Source organism: Polypterus senegalus, chromosome 14, assembly GCF_016835505.1.
Source record: "Polypterus senegalus isolate Bchr_013 chromosome 14, ASM1683550v1, whole genome shotgun sequence".
NCBI classification, from domain to species: Eukaryota; Metazoa; Chordata; class Cladistia; order Polypteriformes; family Polypteridae; genus Polypterus; species Polypterus senegalus.
In genome coordinates, this window is record NC_053167.1 from 132,339,874 (window position 1) to 132,367,068 (window position 27,195).

The 27,195-nt window shown below is 46.6% G+C and overlaps 1 protein-coding gene across 4 annotated transcripts in view; it reads left to right on the top strand.

Annotated features, from left to right (window-relative positions):
* The window catches only part of kank4 (KN motif and ankyrin repeat domains 4), a 165,303-nt gene extending 154,144 nt beyond the window's left edge, over positions 1 to 11,159 (top strand). For all 4 annotated transcript variants that reach the window (XM_039734518.1, XM_039734519.1, XM_039734517.1 and 1 more), the window contains 4 exons: positions 3,999 to 4,218; positions 5,654 to 5,796; positions 6,290 to 6,490; positions 9,134 to 11,159. In XM_039734518.1, the coding sequence (XP_039590452.1) occupies positions 3,999 to 4,218; positions 5,654 to 5,796; positions 6,290 to 6,490; positions 9,134 to 9,235 (666 nt within the window). In that variant the 3' untranslated portion in view covers positions 9,236 to 11,159. The remainder of the gene's footprint in view (positions 1 to 3,998; positions 4,219 to 5,653; positions 5,797 to 6,289; positions 6,491 to 9,133) is intronic.
* The last annotated feature ends 16,036 nt before the right edge of the window (positions 11,160 to 27,195 follow it).

The window sequence follows — 27,195 nt, forward strand, 5'->3', positions numbered from 1 at the left end:
GACTCTACCATTTGAATGTCTCAACAGAAATCGAGACTCATCAGACCAGGCAACATTTTTCCAGTCTTCAACTGTCCAATTTTGGTGAGCTCGTGCAAATTGTAGCCTCTTTTTCCTATTTGTAGTGGAGATGAGTGGTACCCGGTGGGGTCTTCTGCTGTTGTAGCCCATCCGCCTCAAGGTTGTGCGTGTTGTGGCTTCACAAATGCTTTGCTGCATACCTCGGTTGTAACGAGTGGTTATTTCAGTCAAAGTTGCTCTTCTATCAGCTTGAATCAGTCGGCCCATTCTCCTCTGACCTCTAGCATCAACAAGACATTTTCGCCCACAGGACTGCCGCATACTGGATGTTTTTCCCTTTTCACACCATTCTTTGTAAACCCTAGAAATGGTTGTGCGTGAAAATCCCAGTAACTGAGCAGATTGTGAAATACTCAGACCGGCCCGTCTGGCACCAACAACCATGCCACGCTCAAAATTGCTTAAATCACCTTTCTTTGCCATTCTGACATTCAGTTTGGAGTTCAGGAGATTGTCTTGACCAGGACCACACCCCTAAGTGCATTGAAGCAACTGCCATGTGATTGGTTGATTAGATAATTGCATTAATGAGAAATTGAACAGGTGTTCCTAATAATCCTGTAGGTGAGTGTATATATAAATATATATATATACACTGTGAGTGGAAAAAAAACACAGCAAAATGTTTTTCATCACATCTTCAACAATAGTCAGCTGATTTACTTAATGTTTGATACAGTTGTATTAATTACTCACATCAAACAAACAACATCGCTGCACTAGCTTATTGAACTTAAGTCTTCGTGTTTTGACATAAATAAAATGAGAATAAAAATGTGGTCTTCTGTACTGAAACCTATTTTTATCTGCAAATTTAGCAAGGGTCAAACTTGTTTACAAACTTTATCGTCTGCGTTCGCACGTATCCAAGGCAACCAAATTTATAAATAACTAAGATCTTCTACTGCTTTGACACAAGTTTATACAATGTTCCAAATTTTATCAAAATCTGACGACTATTGTTGAAGATGTGATGAAAAACATTTTGGTGTGTTTTTTTTCCACTCACAGTGCATATATATATATATATATATATATATATATATATATATATATATATATATATATACACATACATGTGTACATATATACACACACACATATACTATGGGGTGCCAAACAGGCAAATACATTGATTTTGTGAATATATAAAGTCGGCGTCAGAATATATAAAGTCAATGTTGGAATTTATGAAGTCATTCCTGATTATATAAAGTCAAAGTCAAAATCTATTGATTGAAACGACTCTGAACTGAACTAAGTGAACAAAAACGTATTCAGAAAAATAAATTAAAAAAACTGTTCGGTTAATGTTTTGAAAGTGATGCATGTGCCCTGCCCAGGATTGGTTCCTGCCTTGCGCCCATTTTTGGCTGAGATTGGCTCCAGCAGACCCCCATGACCCTGTGGTCGGATTCAACGGGTTGGGAAATGGATGGATATTCCAGCGCTGACTTTATATATTCAGAAACAAGTATTGACTTTATATATACCGACGCTGACTTTATATATTCAAGTTTTGACTTTATATAGTTAAATTTAGTCATCATTGTATAACTCTTTCTTTACCATAGAAATTTAAAGACTAAATTCAACTTCCATTCCTACCAAAGATATTTCTGGCGACTAAATAGAACCTACTTATATCTAAATTCGAGCTATTGAGCTGTCGCCTGCCTGCCTGAGTAAGTCACCTTTGCTTCGCTCTTACTTTTTTACCGTTCATTTAATCATGGCTAGTGGCGGAAAATTTATAAAATGGAAGGAGGATCACACGGAGTATGGCTTTACCAAAACAATTATTGATGGCAAATCGATTATTCATAAAGCTTCAATTGGTGATCTGTTTTTCTGTGTTAACCTCATATTTTTTCATACTTCTTCTCAAACTAAGGTGGTGCGAGGGTAAAAAGAATCAGGAAGCGCTGATCAATGTAATCGCTGTACCAGGAAATCATGCATTGACAGAAGTTCCCCTTTGCTTGGAATTGAAAGTGTGATTAAATGCATGATTTTTTAATGCGTTATGGAGCACATGCATCGAAGCTTCTCAGCTGTGCTTGTGCTAAGAAATGGAAACATTTTAAAAATAACGTAACACGATTGTCAATGTAACTTTTTGTAAGTAGTGCCTGGAGGATTCAGTGTGGAGAAACTCTACAGACAGCGTGTGTATTAACTTGTGGATTTTTCTGTGAGTATTTGGTAGCAGCATCACAAAGTCACTTCCGTAAGACTGCGTTAGCCGCGGAGCTCAGCTCAGAGCGAAATGAGGTGAATGGGAGGGGAGATGATGACGTGACTCCCCACGCCTTAACTGTCAATCCCCACAAACACAGTCTCTCGGAATTTGCATAAGCACAGCCCTTCACCTGCAATTTTAACTTAGTTACAAAGTGATCAAAACTCTCGTTAATATCCTGCATCCTCTCATTAAACTTGTATCCCGCATTACCTGTGGGCATGACAAACGCCAGCGGCAGCCTGTCTATGAACTTAATTTAAAGTGTAGGTTTACACCGTGTTTTGTTTCCGAAGTAGCAGCACTCATGAATATGGTAGTATATGTCACTCACTCGCTTCTTATTGTTTCGCTGTCTTCTCAATTATATAATGCATGTTTTCTTCAGTGCTTTTTGGAGCTCTTCCTTGTTTTCTACGCACTGCGTTGACAGTCAGTTCACGTGATTACGTGGGAGGCGTGATGATGTCACACGAAACTCCGCCCCCTACGGCTTTCGAGCTCAACTCCATTACAGTAAATGGAGAAAAATAGCTTCCAGTTATGACCATTAGGCGTAGAATTTCGAAATGAAACCTACCCAACTTTTGTAAGGAAGCTGTAAGGAATGAGCCTGCCAAATTTCAGCCTTCCACCCACACGGGAAGTTGGAGAATTAGTGATGAGTCAGTGAGTGAGTGAGTGAGTGAGTCAGTCGGTCAGTGAGGGCTTTGTCTTTTATTAGTATAGATTTATTTATTTAGTGATTTAGCAAAGTTTATTTTTTAAATAAATCTGTTGTATATTAATTAAATTGAATTATTTTTTAAATGAAATTATTAAAATTATTTGTCTATTAACATTTATTTATTAAAGTAATATATTTATTCAAATGTATTTAGTAAAATTATTTATTTTTAGATTTAGCTAAGTTTATTTATTAAATAGATATGTTGTATATTAAATAAGTAATTTTTAAAAAGTGAATTATTAACATGATGTTTTTATTAACATTCATTTATTAAATAAACATATTAAATATACAGTATTAAGTAACTCTACTTATTAAAATGGCCGCCTTTTCCTACCCTACGGTTCCTCTCCTGCCTCCTCCAGCTCTGTCGGTAATGGCGCCATTTTGTCGACTGTTATCTTCCCTATCTGGCCCATCGTCAGGGGCAGGCTGCTGCTGCTGGTAGTGCGGTGATTGTACTGCTGCTTTCCAACAAGGAGACGGGGGGCGGGGGTTCAAGTCCTGGAGGTCCTCTCAGAGTCCCAGGACAGGCTGGTGAGGTGGATTGGCGATGCTCAGTTGTTCCTGGCCTGGTCTGTATCTGTGTGCCCATCAGGTTTTGGGCGACCCTCTTGATGAGCCCCCTACTGGTGTGTGTTGGATGTGTGTGTATGTGTGTATGTGTGTGTGTACACGTGCCCTGTGTTGGAGCAGGTTTCCCCCCTGCCTTTTGCCAGTCACTGCTGGGTTGAGCGCAGCTCTCGGAGACTCGGTGAAGATAATCAGCAGACGGTGGCGTTTCACGATAAGCATTTTGACTTTTCACGGGTTGTTGTGGCAGCCGGCGGACTGGATGAACCTCCATGCATTTTCTTTTTTCAGATGCTCCTCTGTCCTCAGTGCCTTTTCCTGCAGGACCAGTCTGAACCGGTTTGTGCCGCTCACTTTCTTTGCTCCCCACAGGCGCAGTGTTTGAGCCTCGTGTACCAAGAGTGGTTCGGCGTGTCCAGTCAGAAGCGTTCATCGGCGGGCGACGTGGCTCGCTATCTGCAGGAACTTGCGGCCATTTCAGCCGAGATGGTCGAGTTTGTTGTGAACTTGGCGGATGGCAACGGGAACACAGCTCTTCATTACAGCGTCTCGCACTCCAACTTTGACATCGTCACCCTGCTGCTGGACACGGGTAAGGTCACAAAGCCCCACCCCAACCCCCTAAAGCCTGTCTCTGTCTTTTGGATGGAGTCTCTCAAGTTTTGGCCATACTGGTCTTGAAGTGAGCAGGTGAGACCACCATTGGCGAGATGAGGTGAGTCACTCTGTGGTATGCGCAAAGCCACAGGTGGGTGCTGAGAAAGATGTGTGAGTCACGGGTGGTCCGGCGAGATACCTCAAGTGCTGGTCACTCAGTCATTCAGGATACCATAAAGTGCAGTGGACTGAAATTGTCCAATTAAATTACAGGAGGCCATTAGAGGCTATAGTTAGACATTCTGAGGCACGTGTCCAGTTGGTGTGGTCAGTTAGCCCACCTAGGTGAGACGGGACACCCCTACTTAGATATCCTGCTGCTGTGGCCAGTCACCCCTAGCTGTGACACAAGCAGTGCTGGCCAGTGAGAGTAAGCTGTGTACTTAGCCAGTGTGGCCAACAGTTGTGGTCAGTTACTCCAGAGTGTGTCAGTGGCCCCAAATTGTGACATCAGCAGGCGTAGTCAGTTGCCAACATGTGCCAGTGGTAGGTACAGCATGTCATCCCAAATCGTGGCACCAACAGGTGTGAGCAAATACCTTGAATTATACCAGCGGCGAGTGGGGCCAGTTATTGAGACGTCTCTCCACCATTTATGGCCACTCACTCCAGGCTGTGCCTCCAGCATGTGTGGTCAGCAGCCTCCACCCTGAGATGTGGCGGTCACAAGTCTGGTCAGTCACTCTGAGTGCTACATGTGGTCAGTCAACACTGAATGGTAACACTACCAGATATGGGCAGTCGACCCAAATTGTGACACTCTCAGGTGTGGTCAGGTACCTCGAGTTATACCTGTGCCAGGTGTGGCCACTTATTGAGATGTATCTCCAGCATGTGTTGCCCCTTAATTCAAAGTGTACCTTCATCATGTGTGTCCAGTCACCCCGAGTTGTGCCTAAACTTGGCCAGTCCAAGTTGCACCAGTTGCAGGTGTGCTCAGTTTCTCTGAGCTGTGCCCCCAGTAGGTGTGGTCAGTCACCTGGAGCTGTACCAGTGCTACGTGTGGTCAGCCACCCTGAATGGTGACACCTCGAGTTGTACCTGTGGCAGGCGTGGCCAGTTATTGAGATGCATCTCCAACATGTGTAGCCCCCCCTTAATCCAGCCTGTGTGGTCAGTCACCCCGAGTTGTGCCTCCACCAGCGCTGAGTGATGCCTGCAGCAGGTGTGGTCAGTCACTCCGAGCTGTGCCAGTGCCAGGTTGGTCAGTCGCTTTGAGTTTTGAAGTTGTATATCGGCCAGTCAGATGTGGCCAGTGACCAGACGCTGTCTCGCCCTTGAGCTGAGTCTCCTCACGTGACCTCAGAGACGTCGTCACTGAGTGCCCTGCTGTGACAAAGTGACTCTCTCTCTCTCTCTCTCTTCGCCAGGTGTGTGCCAGGTGGACTTTCAGAACAAAGCCGGCTACACCGCCATCATGCTGGTCTCTCTTGCCGTCACTGAATCTCAGGAGGACATGGAGGTGGCTTTGAAGCTCCTGAAGCAGGGGGACATCAATGCCAGAGCCAGCCAGGTGGGTCGACAGCCACGTCAAGTTCTTCTGAACTGGCACACTGGTCAGTTACCACCTTACTCTCTGCTGCCAACTGTAAAAGGCGCTATATTAAACAGTTTGATTAACTTTACTCGTCACTTCTTCATCATTCAGTTCATATAGCGCCTTTCACCAGCACCACGTTTCATGGCTGACAGTTGCATGCATCTGTAGCATTGGCACACAGGTAGATGAGGTGACCAGCACCCCTAGAGTCTCACCATGCGACACTTCAAGACCCCATAATGACATGGGGTGGAAGTGCTGGAGGGTGCAGAGCCCCAACTGTCAGCTGTGGTCACTCCAGTCTGCCATCTTCCAGGATGGCCAATGTTGGCTGGCTTCTCTGTGCCCATTGCTGTTGTTTTTCTTTTGATGCCAGCCACATGGGGGGCAGTGTGACAAGGATGGGCCCAGTGTTTTGGGGGTCCTTGTACGTGCACTGACATCATGTCCTCACGTGTCTCTGCAGGCCGGCCAGACAGCTTTGATGTTAGCAGCGAGCCACAGCCGAGTGGACATGGCGAGAGCCCTGCTGGAGTGCGGCGCCGACGTCAACGTCAGGGACAACAAGGGTCGCAGCGCACTCCTGCGCGCCAGTGAGCACGGCCACCTGGACATGGTGCGCCTCCTGCTGGCTCAGCCTGCCTGTGACGTCCAGATCAGCGATAGCGTGAGTGACGGGGGGCCGAGGGAGCTTCAAGGCTGGCGAGTCCTCGTCTGCCGCTCTCCTGTGTAGTCAGTCGTTGAATCGTCCGCTCATTCTGATCATTCACCTCTCCAGATTTCATGTCTTCACATCTTCATCCGCCCAGCAGAGCTTCATCTACTAGCATGCACTGGTCATTCAAGCACTCTTCACCAATACATTCATTTACACTTCCAGTTCATCCATTTGCTTAATTTCGTTCTTTCACACACCTTCATGTTGGCCATCGCTCACTGATCCGTTTACTGCTCTGGGGGTGGCACAGTGGCTCGTGCTGCTACCTGGAATATCTCACACATCTGGCCGGGGCCGCGTATCACCCTGTGCCCGGGCGGGCGCTCATTCATCCCTTCATTACTCTCGCTGACTGTTCATTCACTCATTGAGTCGATCGTCCGTTCATCCACTCAAGTAATAAGAAGTTCATGTGGTGATCATTTCATGGACTGAATTACTCTCAGGGTTTGATCCCTGAGTCGCTCACTCACTCCTCTGCTCATCTGATCACTCTCACTCATTTACTCTTCCTCACAATCTGCGCCATTGTCTCAGGCTTTATGAATGAGTTCACTCAGCTCCGACCCGCACACGTCTGAGATTCACACTCACTCACTCACTCACTCACTAACCTTTTCGTGAGCAAACACACCTCACTCTGATTTACAGATACCGTGCCCAATCACTTATGTCGTTTACTCACTCACTCACTCGTTCATCTGTTCATGTGACTCGTCACAGTCATTCCGTGTTATTCACTCATTCGCTCATCATTCACTCGTTTGTTCAGCCATTGACTCCTTCACTCACTCCAGTCACCCGGATTCATTCCTTCATTACACATTTGATCCTTTACTTATTCTCGTATTCACCTCTTCTCGAACTCCCTCTGTTCGCTCGTATTCCTTCATTTGATTCTTTGTTCATTCATTCACTAATTACCTCGATTAACTTTCATCACTGGCACACTCACTCACTCCCTCTGTTCACTCCTTTTCTGCTCGTTCCTTTTGTGAACTTGTTTATCACAGATTCATTCACTCACAATGTTTAATCAAGTATTCACTCGCCTGTTCCTGTGACACTTTACACCCCTCTGGTGGTCACTCTTACCCATTCGTTTCATTCTTCACTCATTCATTTTAATGACTGCTCAATGCATTTGCTTGCATCCCTCGCACTCTCCATCGCTTGACTCCTTTACTCGCGTATCCATCACAGACTCGCACGCTCACTGCTCTCCGTCTGTTCATTCGTCCATTCATGTCCTTCACTCTCACACTCACTCCTTTATTCATGTGTTCACTCTTTTCTTTGCTCATTCGCTCACGTTATTAACCTGAAGTCTGATCGCTTGCACACTCGCGCCATCTCTTCATGTCATTTCTTCTTTATGTATTCACTTTTTAATCACTAAGAGTGTTGTGACAGATAGGGGGCGCTATCGCTCCCTTGAACCCTCAGACTATACGCCAGACACCAGATAAAAGTCCAGTAAGTTGACTTTATTATTAATAACAGTGCACCAAGCGCCCACACACACAATAATTAATACAATAACCAATCGTCCACTCCCAGACGCGTTGCCACCCTTCCACCCGGCTCAGCTCGCCGTCTGGGAGCTCCCACAGCCCTTTTATAGTCCGTGACCCGGAAGTGCTTCTGAACCCGCAGGCCGTGTGACTTCCTAGCACTTCCGGGTCAGGTCACAACTCTTCTTTTCTTCGTTCCTCGTGACCTGTAAGTACTTCCTTGGTGTTTGAAAGCCGAACGTCTCGGTGTCTCCCTGCAGCGTCCCCTGGAGGCCCCGACGTTATCCAGCAGGGCCATAGTCCATGATGCCCTGCTGGAATTCGGGGCACCTCCACTTGGCAGGGAGGGCTCCACCTGGTGGCTTGGGGGTCTGCCGGCCATAATCCACACTCCTCTTTTGTTCGTGTTTCTTCACTCATTTGTTACTTTTTCATCTCATTCTCTCACTCTCGTTAATCACTCACCTGTTCCTGCCTCTCCCTTCCTGTCACTCTCATTCATTCCTCACTCGTTACTAGTTTGTCGGCGGTGTTTAATCCCGCACACTCTCCATCTCTTCATGTGTCCACTCCTTTATTCACTTGTTCATCTCCGACTCATCCACTCCTCTGATTTTTTGCCTATTTGTTCCTTTCATTTTGAACAGATTCATTCACTCACATCGGTTGATCACACAGAGTGTATACAGCGCCTCACTCGCCGCCATCGATCCCATCCACTCACTCTCATTCGTTCGTTTGGTTGTTCGCTCATTCATTCCGATACTTGCTCTATTTGTGTTGTGTTGCTCTTCATGTGCTCACTCCTTTATTCACGTATTCATCCCAGACTCGTTCACTTTGTGTTTTATGCACTCACACGCGCGCCGCCCTTCATTTCTCTTTTCATCTCCTTCATTATTCACTCCTTCTCTCCGTTGTTCCTGTGCTCATTCATTCACTCGTTACCTGATTCTTCTCTCTTTCTCTCTCGTTCAGTTCCGAGCCTCGTGCCAGCTGTGTATTGCGCCTCTCACCGCCTGTTTGTTGCTCTCCTCTGCCCGCTCTCGTGATGCCCTCTGTTTTCTCTCCCCTTTAGGAGGGCAGGACGGCGTTGTCTGTGGCCCAAGACGGTTCCCATGCCGACGCTGCGGACCTCCTTGCGGTACACTCCCGGGGGGCAGAACCGCAGCTCTCCTGACCGTCTTCAGACCGAGCCCTCCGTGCCCACATCCACCTGGCTGGCACCCTTGAGAAGTGATCACGTGATGGCATGCGACCTTTCCAACAGAGACTGGGGTGTGCAGGGGGGACTTTCGGGGGTGGCATGGCGCACTCTTTCGTTTTAAATGCTTTTTGTGTTTTCTTTTGGCTGGCAATACATTCACACCTATGAAGCACACGGGCTGCGCCACTCTGGTCTTTGCACTGGAAAAGCAAGCCTGCTGGACCCCTGGGGACCCCCCCTGGTAAAAAGGCCAGCAAGTGTAGCCTCCGCTCGACAGACACCGAGTGGACAGCAAGGCATCATGGGATGTATGGACAGAAGGGGAGAGGGAAGGAAGACGGGGACTTGGTAAGACCCCCATAGCCGCTGTGCTCCCTGCCAGCCGTGACGCTCCTGAGACACTCGGGTTCATCAGCAGGTGAAGACGTTTCAAGTTTACCACATGTAGTGCCCTCGCCTGGTGGGTACGATTAGAATTTATAGTGCCTTTCATGCCTACCATTGTCATACAATAACCTACAATGTGTTTTATAAAGCAGTTTCCTGTGGAGCTTCACCAACGCCTGCGCTATATAGCGCCTTTCACACTGTTTATTTTCATGGCCGTTCATTCGCAGCATTACTGCTGAGTTGTACAGAGGCAGTCACAGCCACAAAGGCCTTGGGCTCAGTTGTATATAGCGCCTTTCACGCTGAGCAGACCCGTCATATTTACTGGATCCAGCACCCTTCATGGTAACCTGGAACATAACGCGACCCCCCGTGTGTGTTTTAGACAGCAACGTCCACGTGGGCCGGATTTTAACATCAGCCTGCTTTTTATAGCGCCTTTTATGACATCCAGGAGCCTTTCACCTGGTGGTTCATTTTTACAGTCAGCCTTAGCGTAGAGTTTTACAATCTTACCGTAAACACGTCCCTTTTATAGAGCGCCTTTCATTGTCACCATAAAATGACCTCCAGTGTCTGTTCTAACGCGTCTTCAATGTGGAGCTTCAGAGCTCAAAGGGTTTTAAAATCGGCCTCTGTTATATAGCGCCTTTCATGCTGTACTTTATCTTTATAGTGCCTTTCATAGCAAACTTTACTGTGCACTTTGACAATCTTGCGGTAGGGGCATTGGCTCCTTTATTTACCACAAATGGCTTAAACGCAGTTTTATATAGCGCCTTTCATAATTTGCATCACGAGAAGCCCCTTCACGCTGTACTTTGTTTATAGCGCCTTTCATAGTAAGCACTACTGTGACCGATTTACAAGCTGTATCTCAATATGAAGCACATAAGTTCCTCCATAGCAATCATCAACAGGAAAGGGTTAAAATCATTTCCATATGGCTGTCTGTATATAGCGCCTTTCAGATTATTTTAAAAAGATCGTTTTAATGGCACACTTGTCAAGAACTGTCCCCGACCTTCACTTTCTCTTGTGTCCGCTTGGTGTCCCTCCTGTCACATTTGTGGCTTGTAACCTACAGGTCTGGTGGCTTCAAGTCACTTTTACACACAGCAGCTCCTTTTCTAACGTGTCCGACATTATCCCGGCTGTCATAAAAGTCACTGTACACGTTTTAATAAACTCCTAAAAATGACACAAGAAGCGGAGTTTATTAATATTTCTGGTCGTCGCAGGGCGACTTGCCAGGCTTGCCATCTCGTTCCAGCGCCTTGAAGACGAGTCGTGTACCCCCACACGAGCGCCTGCATTTTCGACAGCTTTCCGCCACCTTCGGACCCGAGCCTCTCCGACGTTTTGCAGCATCTCTTCCCCGACCTCGCTGCCGGTTCTTTCCTCAAGCTGTGAGAGGTTACGGGGTTTAGTGGCATACATCTTGCTTTTGATAGAGCCCCACAAATAAAAGTCACAAGGTGTAAGGTCAGCGGAGCGCGGCACCCATTTGAGGGGACCCCTTCAACCGATCCATCCGTCAGGGAATCTCTGACTAGCCTGGCAAGGTGGGCAGGGGCTCCACGGTTAAGGGAATGATACGCTTACAAAAACTGCAAAGCCTAAGTTGTCATATGCTGACGGCTTAAGTCTCTCCGTCGTTTAGTTTTATAGCGCCTTTCCTATCTTACTCTATTCATAAATGGCCATTTCTGCTGACTATCACTACCGAGAGCCTCGGAGTCGCATTTTTTTGTGTGAATTCTGGACAGGCACACTGGACACATCCACCCACTATCAAAGCCCCTTCTTCCAGTTCAGGGTGGCAGAGGTTGGTGCCCACCCAGTGAGTCCACCATAGGGCTCATTCTCTCACGTGGGCTGAGTTAGAAGTGCATATTAACCTAAGCTCTGTAAAACACGGAGGCTAACTCAGTTGTGTAATAAGCTTACTTTATATAGCGCCTTTCTATATTCATCGATATCCCGAGGCCCTTTCCAGGTGCTGACCCCGGTATAACCGAATCACCGGCGACCCCAGGACAGCAGAACCGGCAGCTGTGCAGTTTAAGTTCCACCCCAGTCTGCTGTGCTTGTAAAGTGTATAAGCTGTGCTCAGAATGAAAGGCACTATACACGATTAAGATGAACACTGGGGCAGCACGGCGGGGCAGTGCTTAGTGTTACTTACTCAAATCCTTCACCCAGTCCTTGTCTGTGTGATCTCCCCTGGGTATGTGTGGGCCAGGTTATCCTGGACTGGTGCCCACCTTACACCCTGTGGCCCTGAACTGCATAGGCATGTCACACAGTGGATGGCAGACGGTGTGGCGCAGTGTCAAGACTTTAAACCTTGAAGATGGCTCAGATCCCGCTGCTGACACTGTGTGACCACGAGCGAGTCACGTCACCTGCAAACAAAAGAAATGGAACAATTGGATGTCAAATGTTACAAGTCACCTTTGATAAAGGGGTCGGTCAGATCAGAATAAGTAATACAGTAAGTGCTTCTGATTCGGACCATAGCGGTAAGAGGTGTAAGGCGCTATATACAGGGCGAGTCAAACGCTGATGGATTATTTTTATCTCGGCCACGCCTTTCCAGGTCGCGGTGGACCGTTGCCATGGCCTCCACGCTCCGCTGATTTGACGCCCTGTGATTTGTGGGTATGGGGTACGGTGAAGGAGCGCATGTATCGTGATCTCGGTGACCTGAAGGGCAGACTGCGGACTGTGCCATCACCTCTTCCTTTAAGTGGCACCGCTGCTCGTTGGTTTGGCTGAGACGTTCTCGCACAGATGACGTTTGTTTTGTGAATAAATGGTTTCCGCCCTCATCATCGTCTTGACCAGCGGATTCTGCTTTTCTCACTCAGTCTCAATCACGTAAAAGCTAACAGACTGCTTTTGTCCTCGGCACACAATGAAAGACGTCGGTGGTCTCAATACACCCGAAATAACGCTGGCCATGAAAGGCACTATATCAAATAAAGAGTGGGCGTTTGGGGTGAAGGCCAGCTCATTCCTATCGGTACCCCCCCCCAATAAACCCTCAGCCTCACGGGCTACGCGACCTCCCTGCTCTTTCAGAAGTGGCAGACCCCCTCCTGGGAGTGCCGGGTGGGCTTTGTAAATGCTGAAGCCTTGAAAGGTCGTGAGCATGAAATTTTAATGACGGAATATTACTTGAGGAGATCATTTGAAGTCGGCACAAGCAGAGAAGAAAATGGAAAAGAGAAAACCGGAAATCGATGAAACCCGAGAGAGCAGAACACGCGGGGAAAGGAAAAAAAAACGACCGACGAGCTCGGCGACGTCCGCTCGGTGGACTGACCGGTCGAGACGCACGTGAAACCAGCGGCGCTTGCCTCGCCTGCTCACATTTATTCAGGACGGTTTCTTTGTATTACTGTCCCCAGCTGCTTTGACGGTATGAAAGGCGCTATATAAACCAAGAGTGTGCAGTGAGTGCCCCCCGTGGAAGGCCGAGCATGAAGGCTGACTACTTGGTAAAGCACATCATGGTAAGGCGCTATATCAAATAAAAAAGCACTTACTGGTTGTGAGAGGTTCAGCCAAGAGGGGGAGCTATTGAAGCAGCCTTCTTACCTCCAATGCCAAGATGCTCCAAAATAAAACAGGAGGGAGGGATGAGCACAGGGAGAACCCACCAGAACAGAAAGCCATGACCCCGTCAGTCTACCAGAAAGGCTGCCACGTCCCACGTATCCTAAACTCATCCCCATCTCTGTCCCCCTCTTTTGCACCCACCACTAAACCCTTGTCCCATCTCACCTGCAGACCCCCCACTGTAAACTCCATCTGGGGGTCACCTCTGGCCGAGCTGTGTGTCACTTGATACCTGCCCTTACTTCTTCTGGGTCGACCCATACACATGCAGTACAGCGCCCCCTGGTGGTTCTCTTCCATTCTGGACTGGCATGGTGAGGGGCGAGTGCCTTCCTTTCTTCCAAATGGTTGTGTTTGAACCACCAGGATGTTGGCGAAGATCACAGAGGGTAGTCATGCTAAGACAACGAGGGTCCTCGAACAGACAGGAGAATACGGGTGAGAGGAAGGTGACCTGGGTGGAGTTATGGCAATCTCAGCCATACTACAAGAAAACCCGATGTACTGCCCGCTCCATTGAACCTGCGCATGAGGGGTGAAGCAGAGGCTCCTGTCTGCCCGCTGTGAAACACATCCTGAGCTGCTACTCCAAAGCGCTTGGTGATGGACGTTAACCGAGGGCGGGCGGTCTGACCAAGTTGTGAAGGTTGTCAGCAAAGCCGTCACTATGCCAAGCGTTCCTGTCACCTCTAAGCAGAAGAGTGTTTCCACTGGAGCAGGACAGCGGCCAGAAACCACAGGGTAGACATCTGCAGGCTCCTTGGCCTCAACAAGGGACTGACAGTCGCTGGTAGACTTCAAACGACAGCTGAGGTTCCCCAGCCACATTGCCGTTTTCTAACTTGTGACCAGGCATTGTCATTGTGACTAAGGCCACCAAGCCGAGTGGTGATCTTGGAGCCAACAGTCCCATCTGGTAGAGCCCACTGAGAGGAAGCTCACCAAATACGTGGGTCTGGTCAGGTAATGTCAGCAAGCGGGGTGGAGAGCAAGGAGCCTCCCTGTGGAGGTCGGCTGCAGGGGACCCTCAAGTCTTCTTGGCATAGCAGGATGTGGGGAGGAGGAGAGCCATCCGCAAGACCACCAAAACGGCAAAGAGAGGCTCTCGATGGCTCAAGAGAGGAGAGTGTTGGGGGTCTAAGTAGCTGGCATGCCAACTAGGCACTAAGTGACGTTTGATCAGCCCCAGCGGGGTCACCTGGAGCAGGCTGGACGATGTTGAAAGACCTGAAACGACCGGTGCTTCCAGGAACATCACTGACGATGTGCTCAGTAGTATCAGCAGATGTATTTGGGTACTTCTGTGGGCACTGCCCAAGCTCCATGCATTCCTCCCCCCCGCTGCTCTATTAACCCTGAGAGGAAATTGTCTTTTCGCAGGACTTTTGATGGTCAGAGCGCAGGGACAGTCATTGTGTAGCACCCCCTGGAGCAATTTTCACGTTAAGGGCCTCACTCAAAGGCCCAACAGAGTAGGATCCCTTCCTGCAGATCTTTTAGCCACAGAGCCATTTGTGTTTGTGCCCAAATGGAAGGCGCTAGATAGAAAAAAAAATACCATCTTTCATGAAGTGCAATGTCGGAAATGTTCTGATTTGTAAAGCAAATGAAAGGCACTATATACAGAAAAAAAAAGATGTCACATGTCATGGTAAAGCACTTGGTGTTATTAAAGCCAACACTGACTTCACACATTAAAGTGCCGATCATGAAGGGTAACTATGGGATGGCACGCCTAACCCTAAGAGACACCCACTCTTCTATCACCCCCACACCCAACAGTAATCACCACATGGTGGCCCCACCTCATCAAACCAGCCAATTGATATTCCCGTAATGGTCACCCGATATGGGCACGGTGTCTTTTTCTTGCCCTCTGGCAGCTGTCCTGTCTAAAGTCACAACCCCAATGGGATATCCTGAGACCCCAAAGGTGGTGATCATTCTGCCTTCATGACCTGTCAGGGGTGAAGGGCCTTTTCAAAATATCACCAAAAGGGGGAGCCCTGATATTCAGTGGTGGGGATGCCGACTGTCTGAGAAGGCTGGAGAGGTCGCCGATTATGGACAATGACTGCGGACTGCCTTGAGGGTGGTCGGGCAAATCTCCAAAAGGCCCAGAAGGGCAGCGAAATGCTGGTAACTTGTAAACCCGAGGGCTGAGTCCTCCTCCTCCTCCTCTGCAGTGAGAATTGCAAAGCAGAAGATATCTGGCAGAGAAATGCTGGGCACTTTTGGGGCTCATGCCAGCCAGGAGCACTGGACTGGCACTAATGGCCTTGGACAGGGCACTATATTGGATTATGAGGGCCACACCAGACTCCTAGGTTGAAGTTCCATCTTGGATGAGCCATGTGGAGTCCTTCCTGTGTTGTCAGGTGATTTGGAGGATTCATGAGCAGGTACCTCTGAATGTTTCGTCGAGTATCAGGGGCACCATGCTATGGGTCACAACAACACATCAGGCTCCTTAATTACAGCGCACTTTTAGTGTCCATCCATCTTCTAACTTGCTTATCAAGCTGAGGGTCACGGGGGGCTGTGATTGTCCGAACATATAAGTGTATACGCCGGGAATGAACCCTCGGCTTGGCACCACTCCGAACACTGAATCAGGGCACACACCCGGCCTCACGCTTGTTATAAACTCAGAGTTCCAAAGCATGTAGTCCCAAAAATGCCCACTAGAGGGAGAAACCGTCACACACGACCAGCAGCAAAGGAAAACAAAGACTCTTTATACAGTATATTAAATATTTATTCTTCATTATAAGAACAATGCTCTGCAGCACCGTGAAGCTCCAAAGAGCACACAAGGCAAGCAGCTCATATCAAAAGCAAACAAAGTCCCAATCTGAAATCTCAAGATAGACGAAATATCGAGCAACAAGTCCAAGGACCCAAAGTCCCCAACCACCCCCAGAGCAGAGCCGAAACGACCCCCAGGAACTGCGGGAGATCCTGTTGATTTACAGGGTGGAGGGCAGTGACTGGCAGGCAACTCCGCCCCTGGGAGGGCACTCACAAAACACATGGCGCACAGCATAGGCATTGAGAACAAAGCACATAATAAAGAAAGTAAGACTGGCACAAAACAAAACAAAGAGTCAAAAGTGAATACAAAACACAGAAGAGAAGAATAGGAGCCCCTGCCAGGGAAGGAGCCCACTGGGCTCATGTAGAGCTGACCGTTAGCCTAACAGAGACATTGACGATTATTCACTTAGTGGACGCTTTTATCCAAAGCGACTTACAAAGAAGCTCAACATAATCCAGTAGACATCAGTCTGGGGGAGAGTTTGGGAACAAAGGTGACAAGTGAAAAGGTCAGAGCAAACCACGAGTGAGTGACACTTCTAAGGTCACCACCAGACCCTAACAGCCGATATCAGTCAGACAAACAAGACATATGAAGAGCCTGGAGCGAGATCTGATGCCATGCAGAGGTGGCATCACCCGACGCCATTCAACAGCAGGCCTGAGTGGTCAACAAAGAGCTGTGACCAAGTGAACAGACCAGGGGATGCAAGAAGGAACGCTGGGGCACCAACTGGGCAAACAAAACAACTTTGGTGCTCTTGGCACACAAATACCATCGGCTCTTAGCGGCCTGACTATTTCAAATGAAGGTTCCTTCAGTGGGAATTCTGTCCGAATCCCAGCAGTCATTCCACATGCACTTCAGAACTGGTCATCCACCTGAAGAGAAGAGTACCATCTGGGAAAAGCGAGACCAGCAGGGGGCACGTTACCCTGTGGTTTGTGTGTGGATCCCAGTGCAGTGACGGGGACACTGAGCTGTAAAAATGGCGCCGTCCTTTAGTCCTGACTCTCCGTGGTCATTAAAGATCCCTGGGCATCCAACTTTTTGTTGCGAGGCGAGTCCGATTTGCTGATCGCAGTCGCTGCACCATGTCAATCCACACAACTCCAAGTCACATTTACTGCTCGAGCGCCGATCTTCTGTCTCTCTTTCTGACAGCCAGTATGGCTCGTTGCTTGGTGGAGCAGCGGTTTTCAAAGGGCTAACATCTGCACTGAGGGTTTGATAAACGTGAGGCATCAGACAGACAAGCCTCGCTTCTCTTTGTGAGGTTCAACACACGTGCTCCTTATTCCTCGCCATTGACAATCTATGCCAGGGGTCGCCAGCTCCGGTCCTGGGGGGCCGCAGTGGCTGCAGGTTTTCATTCTAACCCTTTTTCTTAATTCGTGACATTCTGTTTTTGCTCCTAATTAACTTCTTCTGAATTCGTTGTAATCAACTTGTCCTCGAAGAATTAGACCCCTTAATTGTTTCTTTTTCCTTAATTACAGTGGTGTGAAAAACTCTTTGCCCCCTTCCTGATTTCTTATTCTTTTGCATGTTTGTCACACAAAATGTTTCTGATCATCAAACACATTTAACCATTAGTCAAATATAACACAAGTAAACACAAAATGCAGTTTTTAAATGATGGTTTTTATTATTTAGGGAGAAAAAATCCAAACCTACATGGCCCTGTGTGAAAAAGTAATTGCCCCTTGTTAAAAATAACCTAACTGTGGTGTATCACACCTGAGTTCAATTTCCGTAGCCACCCCAGGCCTGATTACTGCCACACCTGTTTCAATCAAGAAATCACTTAAATAGGAGCTGCCTGACACAGAGAAGTAGACCAAAAGCACCTCAAAAGCTAGACATCATGCCAAGATCCAAAGAAATTCAGGAACAAATGAGAACAGAAGTAATTGAGATCTATCAGTCTGGTAAAGGTTATAAAGCCATTTCTAAAGCTTTGGGACTCCAGCGAACCACAGTGAGAGCCATTATCCACAAATGGCAAAAACATGGAACAGTGGTGAACCTTCCCAGGAGTGGCGGCCGACCAAAATTACCCCAAGGCGCAGAGACGACTCATCCGAGAGGTCACAAAAGACCCCAGGACAACGTCTAAAGAACTGCAGGCCTCACTTGCCTCAATTAAGGTCAGTGTTCACGACTCCACCATAAGAAAGAGACTGGGCAAAACGGCCTGCATGGCAGATTTCCAAGGCGCAAACCACTGTTAAGCAAAAGAACATTAGGGCTCGTCTCAATTTTGCTAAGAAACATCTCAATGATTGCCAAGACTTTTGGGAAAATACCTTGTGGACTGATGAGACAAAAGTTGAACTTTTGGAAGGCAAATGTCCCGTTACATCTGGCGTAAAAGGAACACAGCATTTCAGAAAAAGAACATCATACCAACAGTAAAATATGGTGGTGGTAGTGTGATGGTCTGGGGTTGTTTTGCTGCTTCAGGACCCTGGAAGGCTTGCTGTGATAGATGGAACCATGAATTCTACTGTCTACCAAAAAATCCTGAAGGAGAATGTCCGGCCATCTGTTCGTCAACTCAAGCTGAAGCGATCTTGGGTGCTGCAACAGGACAATGACCCAAAACACACCAGCAAATCCACCTCTGAATGGCTGAAGAAAAACAAAATGAAGACTTTGGAGTGGCCTAGTCAAAGTCCTGACCTGAATCCAATTGAGATGCTATGGCATGACCTTAAAAAGGCAGTTCATGCTAGAAAACCCTCAAATAAAGCTGAATTACAACAATTCCGCAAAGATGAGTGGGCCCAAATTCCTCCAGAGCGCTGTAAGAGACTCATTGCAAGTTATCGCAAACGCTTGATTACAGTTATTGCTGCTAAGGGTGGCCCAACCAGTTATTAGGTTCAGGGGGCAATTACTTTTTCACACAGGGCCATGTAGGTTTGGATTTTTTTTTCTCCCTAAATAATAAAACCATCATTTAAAAACTGCATTTTGTGTTTACTTGTGTTATATTTGACTAATGGTTAAATGTGTTTGATGATCAGAAACATTTTGTGTGACAAACATGCAAAAGAATAAGAAATCAGGAAGGGAGCAAATAGTTTTTCACACCACTGTAGTTGCCAAACAATAATGAGATACAAAATGAGCCAAAACAGCACCAACAAACTGGTGTCCATCACACAATATCTGAAAATAAAGAAAGACGAAGGTCTCAAGAACGTCGATCTGCTCAGGTCCACAAAACATTTGAACAGAGCTCTTAGAAAAGAGAAAATCACCAATTTCAGAAGTGTCTGCCATTGCATGATGAGAGCAGCAGCAAGCCATGGAATTAAAGATCGGGTTTAATTAACGACAAGAATCCGCGCCTAATTAAGCAGCCAGTTGGCGTGAAACTGATTGGAGTTTGAGGCCCTGACTTAGTTGGTCTTCTGTTGGCCCCCTCACTTCACATTTTATTTCTGTTTAAAGAAAGACCTGAAGAAATTCAGAGGAACAAATCTTCAAAAACAAGTCCATTGAAATTGATTCAAAAGAAGTGAATTAGCAGCACAAACAGGTCACTCATTAAGAAAAGGGTTAGAATGAAAACCTGCAGCCACTGCGGCCCTCCAGGACGGGAGTTGGGGACCCCTGCTAATGAACTTCTTGTGAATTCATTTTAATGGACTTGTTTTTCTTAAGATTTGTTCCTCTGAATTTCTTCAGGTCTTTCCTTAAACAGAAATGAAACGTGAAGTGAGGAGGCCAACAGAAGACCAACTGAGTCAGGGTCTCAAACTCCAGCCAGGCGCCGAGTCTTGCTTTGATGAAACCTCCCGCTCTTTCCTTCCATGGCTTGTTGCTGCTCTCATTGTGTATTAGAAGACATTTCTGAAACGGTTGATTTTCTCTTTTCTAAGAGCACCGTTAATCAAAACGTTTTGTGGACCTGAGCAGATCAGCATGCCTTCACCTTTCTTTATTGTCAGATATTCTATGATGGACGCCCATTTTGTATCTCATTATTGTTTAGCTGCTAATTAAGGAAGAGGAAACGATTAAGGTAGGGGTGTCAAACTCCAGTCCTGGGGGGCCGCAGTGGCTGCAGGTTTTCATTCTAACCGTCTTCTTAATTAGTGACCAGTTTTTGATGCTAATTCACGTCTGTATCCTTAGCTTTAATTAGCTCGACTCAGACCCCTTAGTTGTTTTTTCCTTAATTTGCAGCCGGACAGTAATGTGACATAAAACAAGCAGGACATGACCAGCTCACCTGTACCCATCAAACAAAACCTGAAAATAAAGATGGAGGTCTCAGTAAGGTTGATCCCTCAGGTTACCAAAACATTTTAGGAGTTCTTAGAAAAAAAAAACAGAATATCAACAGTTTTGGAAATGTCTGCTGTGGCAAAAAGAGAGCAGCAACAAGCCATGGAATTGAATAACGGGTTTAATTAACAGCAGGAATCAGCTTCTCATTAAGGAACTGGTTGGAGTTTGAAGCCCCCCAGTTTAGCTGGTCATCTGTGGGCTCGTTTCATGTCTCACTTCTGTTTGGCTGCCATTTAATGAAGAAAAGAATCAACTCAGAGGACTTCATCCTTAAAAACAGGGCATTAGAATAGAGGGGACAGAAGTGAATTAGCAGTGAAAACTGGACACCGATTAGGAAAAGAAAACCTGCAGCCACCGCGGCCCACCTCTCCAGGCCTGGAGTTTGTCACCCGTGAATTAAGGGGTCTGAGTCTTCAAGAACAAGTCAATTCAAAAGAATTCAAACGAAGTTCATCAGCAGCACAAACAGGTCACTCATTAAGTAAAGGGTTAGAATGAAAGCCTGCAGCCACGGTGGTCCTCCAGTATTGTGCTTCTGGCTGAGCAGTCATTGGTTCATGTGGTGGTCCGCTCTCCTGCCCCTCGGACCGAAGAGGCAATCAGACCAGTTTAATTTTATCCTAGCCAGTCACAGACTCGTTGGTCTCCATCGTCGCGTATGTCACAGTCTTCACAGGAGTGGCCGCCAACTGGCTAAGATTACGTAAAGGAAAGATACGACTTGCTAATGTGACATAAAACAGACATCAATAAAGGTGAACATGTTATTTGGGAACTGCAGTGATGCTCATAAACTTTGGAAAGATATCAACACCTTCGCTGATAATAATAGGTTATTCGATTTTTCCCAGGCAGCACGGTGGCGCAGTGGGTAGCGCTGCTGTCTCACAGTTAGGAGACCTGCGGGTTCACCTCCCGGGTCCTCCCCGTGTCTGCGTGGGTTTCCTCCCACAGTCCAGAGACATGCAGGTTAGGTGGATTGGCGATCCTAAATTGTGCCGCGTGTGTGCCCTGTGGTGGGCTGGCACCCTGCCAGGGATTGGTTCCTGCCTTGCGCCCTGGGATTGGCTCCAGCAGACCCCCGTGACCCTGTGTTCGGATTCAGCGCGTTGGAAAATGGATGGATTGATTTTTCCCTTTCTTCAAGAAATAATATTTTTGAATTTCTAAGATCACAAGAAGATAGCAAAAAGGATGTCTTATTCCTTATAGACTTACCGTAATTTTACATTTAGGAGAATTTCACATTCATAACTGCAAATTCATCCATAGAAAACCTCATTTAATATTTTTATAAAGAAAAGAAAATATTACTTGGATACAATTTCTTCATCTTTAACCCCGGCCGTGTGTCGAGCTTATAAAGCATTAACTTACAGTTCAATCTGTCTCCTCGTACTTGTTTACTTCTTTTATTTTCTCTTCGTTCTCATTTTTGTGTTTTTAATCTTCTTGGTTCACAAATGTGTAGTCATTTTTATATCTATGGAAGTTATTAAATATTTTGTACTTCATTTCATAAAATGTAGCTATTGTATGTGGCTCGTTGTTACAAAAAGAAAGAAAGAAAGAAAGAAAGAAAGACTGCACAGACCCAAATTCAACTTCTCGGCCAGTAACGTAAAAACGAGGAAACAACCAAACACCTCATCAAACACAATTTGAAATACAGTAATCCCTCCTCGATCGCGGGGGTTGCGTTCCAGACCCCCCCGCGATAGGTGAAAATCCGCGAAGTACAAACCATATGTTTCTATGGTTATTTTTATATATTTTAAGTCCTTATAAACTCTCCCACACTGTTTAGAAATATTCCCCGCAGAGTTATACAGCGTAATCCCTTTGTATTCTCTTAGATATTAGGTAAGATTCATTGAAATTATGTATGTAAACACACTGTTTATATACAGTAAAACCTAAATATTATTTTAAAGATATTGAGTGTCTCCGATAGCACATATGTTACAGCCATTACGATAGACAGGCCAGCAGCAATAAATACGTATAATACAAGAAAAATAGTATACAGTAAATGTGTACAGCGACACTAAACGTATGTACATGTACTTAGTACTGTAAGTAGAAAATTAATTATAGTTACTCACCAACAATGACACGATGACTTGTCCGATAACAATGAGTTTTATTTTACTGCACAACAAAGGAGAGCGTTACAGCCCTTAAAGGAGCCACTTCAGGCGATTGTGTAGCACTGCCGTTGTTCTTCTTCAATCCAAATCCCTAAAGCAGATTCCATCCAGACTACTGCCTTATTACATCCACTTACAACTCGTTTTGCACCCTGGTTAAAAGGACACTGCGGCCGTAGATCTTATATTCCTTTCCTACTTTTTAAATAAAAAGAATCGTAGCCTTCAACAAATCCAAAACGTTTACCTTTTCGGCAATCGTTAACATCTTCCGCTTTGCTTGGGCACGGCCCTGAAGCAGTAGCAGATCTTTTTGGAGCCATAATGAAGAGCTTGACTATACACAAAGATAAACACAAAAGAGCACAACTCTTTACACAGCGAAACACGTTGATGCTGAATGAGCGAGACGAGACTTCCTGATTAACACTGCATTCAGCGCGCAGGAACTTAACTGCGTGCTCTGATTGGTTAGCTTCTCAGTCATCCACCAATAGCGTCCTTTGTATGAAATCAACTGGGCAAACCAACTGAGGAAGCATGTACAGGAAGTAAAAAGACACATTGTCCGCAGAACCCGCGAAAAATCCGCATTATATATTTAATTATGCTTTCATATAAAATCCGCGAAAGTCGAAGCGCGATATTGTGGTGTTATGGGTCCACAGCTCGTGGAGAAAAGGCCATTGATTTTAAATAAATAATCACCGCACCGAGGCGGCTTCGTGAGGGGGCGTTGTTGCTAGAGCAGCGGCGGTCGTCGATGTGGGCGTTTCTCACCGTGTGCACAGGTGAGGAACTGCCCACATTCGTGATTGCTTCCGTGGCTAATGCTGCAGCTGTGATGGCCCCTCACGTTTTTAAAAGAAGTGGAAGTCGGTTGGGGAGAGAGAGGGGGAAAGGGAAGGAAAGGAAAGAAAAGGAAAGGAAAGGAAAGGAAAGGAAAGGAAAGGAAAGGAAAGGAAAGGAAAGGAAAGGAAAGGAAAGGAAAGGAAAGGAAAGGAAAGGAAAGGAAAGGAAAGGAAAGGAAAGGAAAGGAAAGGAAAGGAAAGGAAAGGAAAGGAAAGGAAAGGAAAGGAGGTTACCGGGAGCAGGAGAAGAAGCGGGCGGTGCGTGAGTGTGGTGAGCGCGATCGAGCGCTCGTGGACAGCTGCGTGGAAGCTGGGTGTTAGGCCGACACCCAGGCGTTTGAGTTGAGGTTGCTCCCGCTGAGTGACCAGGTAGCGGGAGCGCCTAGAGGAAAGCGACGGGCCGCAGAGAAGCCGTGGAAAGGCAGCGGAAGTCGGGAGGCTTGGTGGTGGAGTCCCCAATGTGTGCGTCCTGGCTATTGGGGTAACCAAGTTCTCGGGGACTGGGATGAGTGCCAGACCGAAGCCAGGGATCGGGAGGTCTCCAGTCTCGGGTGTGTTGTAGGAGGGCAGCTGCAGAGAGCGTCTTGCCTGCTGCTTGGCCCAAACGGGATAAGCAGGTGAGACGCTAACAGAAGAGCACCAGATTTGTTGATTGGTTTTAAGACTGCTTCCTAAAAAGATTTTAACCTCTCGTTTTTAAGGATTGTTTTTTCTATGTATTGGTTTTACTCCCACGTTCTTTTATGGGTTATTTATTTAATGAACTATGAAGATCTGCACTATTTATGAACACTGTTTTTTTGTTGACTGATTTTAAATAAAAACACTTTTGCACTTTTTACCTTCCCCTTGCTCAGATGCTTAATTTGCCTCCATTGACTAGCTCACTCGGCAACATTATCGACGGTGTTGGGTTCATGTGCTTCCAATATCAAAGGGAGTGTGGAGCCTGAACCCACATCGTCACAGATATAGCGAGGGATTACTGTAATTCCGTTGTATTTATTTGACAAAATGTAAATTTAACGATTAACTCTTTGAGGGCTGAATATTTTCTCCAAAACATGCAGTTTTCTGAAAAGCACCCAAATGCAAGTGTCTCGCACATAAATCAACCTAAAATATCAGTTGCTGGGTGCTGTGGCCGCCAGTTCCTAGTCTTGGCACGATGGCTGGCAGGAATTCGTGCGACAGTGGCGGGGATGGCAGCAGCAGTCGCGGTCTGGTTTGCACCTCGTGTCATTTTGAGTGGCGCTCTTCATTTACACAAATGGGTTTGGCGCCGCAATCAGCTGAAGTTTTTGATTTCGACCTCCAGATCACTTGCACGAGAGTCCAATTCAACGATAAGATATAAGACTAGCCATATGCCGCATAATCACGCCGGTTTTTTTAATGATTTTTAAGCACAGGGAGAAAATTGAACATTTGCAAAATCGGCAATGTAATAAATCAGCAAGAAAAGCAACATTGTAACAATGCACGGAACAAAGCAACACACAATCGTCCGTGCGGCGTAGCGAGGTGTGAACAAAGTGCATCTAAGAAGACGGATGTTTGTCGCGGATGCGAATTGCTGTATGTAGCGTGTAAAACAGTTTGCTTTGGTGCATGCGGGCGGGCGTCGTAACCGAAAACTCGTTTTTTAAAGACTGCCTACTTCATTGTGTTTTAACCTCAGTTGTAAAGAAATGTTTTAAGGACCCCATGGGATACCCCTCGCAAACCGTTTTACACGCCGCATACGGCGATTCACATCCGTGACATGATTTTTCCTAGATGGTCCTGTCGCGTCTACCCTCGTTCTCGAAGCATACACACCGCCTGCTCATGTGCCCGCTCGCAAGAGAAACTCACGGAGAGCCGCCCACCAGCTGCCTGTGTGTGTGCCCCTGTCTGTCTCTGGCGCGGCTTTCTCTGTGTGAACCGGTCAGGCACAGAGAAGGTCAGCTGCTGACCGAACGTCTCGACTGTTTCAGGGCCTGCATTGGTGAAGACGGTAATGAAACAGAGGCACAGGGCTTATTGGTTTTTAAAGACTTCATAGTTCATTGTGCTTCAACCTCAGTTGTAAAGGATTGTTTTAAGGATCCCATGGGATACCCCTCGCAAACCGTTTCACACGCCGCATATGGCGACTCACCTCCGCGAGAAACACGCCTCTGTGAACAGTCAACGTAGCTCGAAGGTGCATGACATTAACCTGACCTGCACTGCATGTGACCTCCACGACAGACGAACATAAATGACGCCATTTTTTCTGTGTCGTCGCGTCCGAGTTGGTGGGCGTGGCCCTGCGAGTTGTCGTCGTATCCAATGGTCTTGGAGTTGATGGGCGTGGCTCCTCCCTGCGTGCGCCATTGGTGTCTCACTTGTCAGCGGCTTAGTGAATCCACGCCCCTTCCTGCGTGCTTTCCATGGTTGTCTTGCCTTAGTGAATTATAAATACACTGTGTGCACAATTATTAGGCAAGTGAGTATTTTGACCATATCATCATTTTTAATGCGTATATTCCAACTCCAAGCTGTATTAACTTGAATGCTTATTGGATTTAAGCACGTCAGGTGATGTGTAATGAGGGAGGGTGTGGCCTAAGGAGATCAACACCCTATATCAAGGTGTGCAGAATTATTAGGCAGCTAGTTTTCCTCCGGCAAAATGGGCCAAAAAAGAGATTTAACTGACTCTGAAAAGTCAAAAATTGTAAAAGTCTTTCAGAGGGATGCAGCACTTTTGGAATTGCTAAGATATTGGTGTGTGATCACAGAACCATCAAACATTTTGTTGCAAATAGTCAACAGGGTCGCAAGAAACGTGTTGAGAACAAAAGACGCAAATTAGCTGCCAAAGATTTGAGAAGAATCAAACGTGAAGCTACCAGGAACCCATTATCCTCCAGTACTTTCATATTCCAGAGCTGCAACCTACCTGGAGTGCCCAGAAGTACAAGGTGTTCAGTGCTCAAAGACATGGCCAAGGTAAGGAGGGCTGAAACCCAACCACCACTGAACAAGAAACAGAAGTTGAAACGTCAAAACTGGGCCAAGAAATATCTGAAGACAGATTTTTTTCAAAGGTTTTATGGACCGATGAGATGAGAGTGACTCTTGATGGACCAGATGGATGGACCTGTGGATCAGTAATGGGCACAGAGCTCCACTCCAACGTGGAGGTGGGGTACTGGTATGAGCTGGTATTTTTAAAGATGAGCTAGTTGGACCTTTTTGCATTGAAGATGAACTCAAAATCAACTCCCAAACCTACTGCCAGTTTTTCGAAGACACTTTCTTCAAACAGTGATACAGGAAAAAGACCATGATTTTTATGCAGGCCAATGCTCCATCACTTGCATCGAAGTTCTCCACTGCGTGGCCAGCCAGTAAAGGCCTTAAAGATGAAGGAATAATGACATGGCCCCCCTTCCTCATCTGACCTAAACCCTATCGAGAACTTGTGGGCACTTCTTAAACGCTAGATTTACGGGGGAGAAAAACAATTCACCTCTCTGAAGAGTGTCTGGGAGGCTGTAGTTCCATATTAAAATGAATCCTCAAAAATACAACTTGCCTAATAATTCTGCACTCAGTGTATAGAGATAGGTAGATGTTGTTTGCTTTGTGCATTCGCTTCAATCTCTCACCAGATGTCGTCGTCTGCTCTTCACTCCTCCCGCAAGCGCAGGGTATTCTCGGTCAAACCAACAAAGCTCTTTCCTTCTACCGTCGATCTAAAATGTAATGGCGGTTTTTGTCACCATTTGCAGAACGGCAAAAGTCAAGATCTGCCCC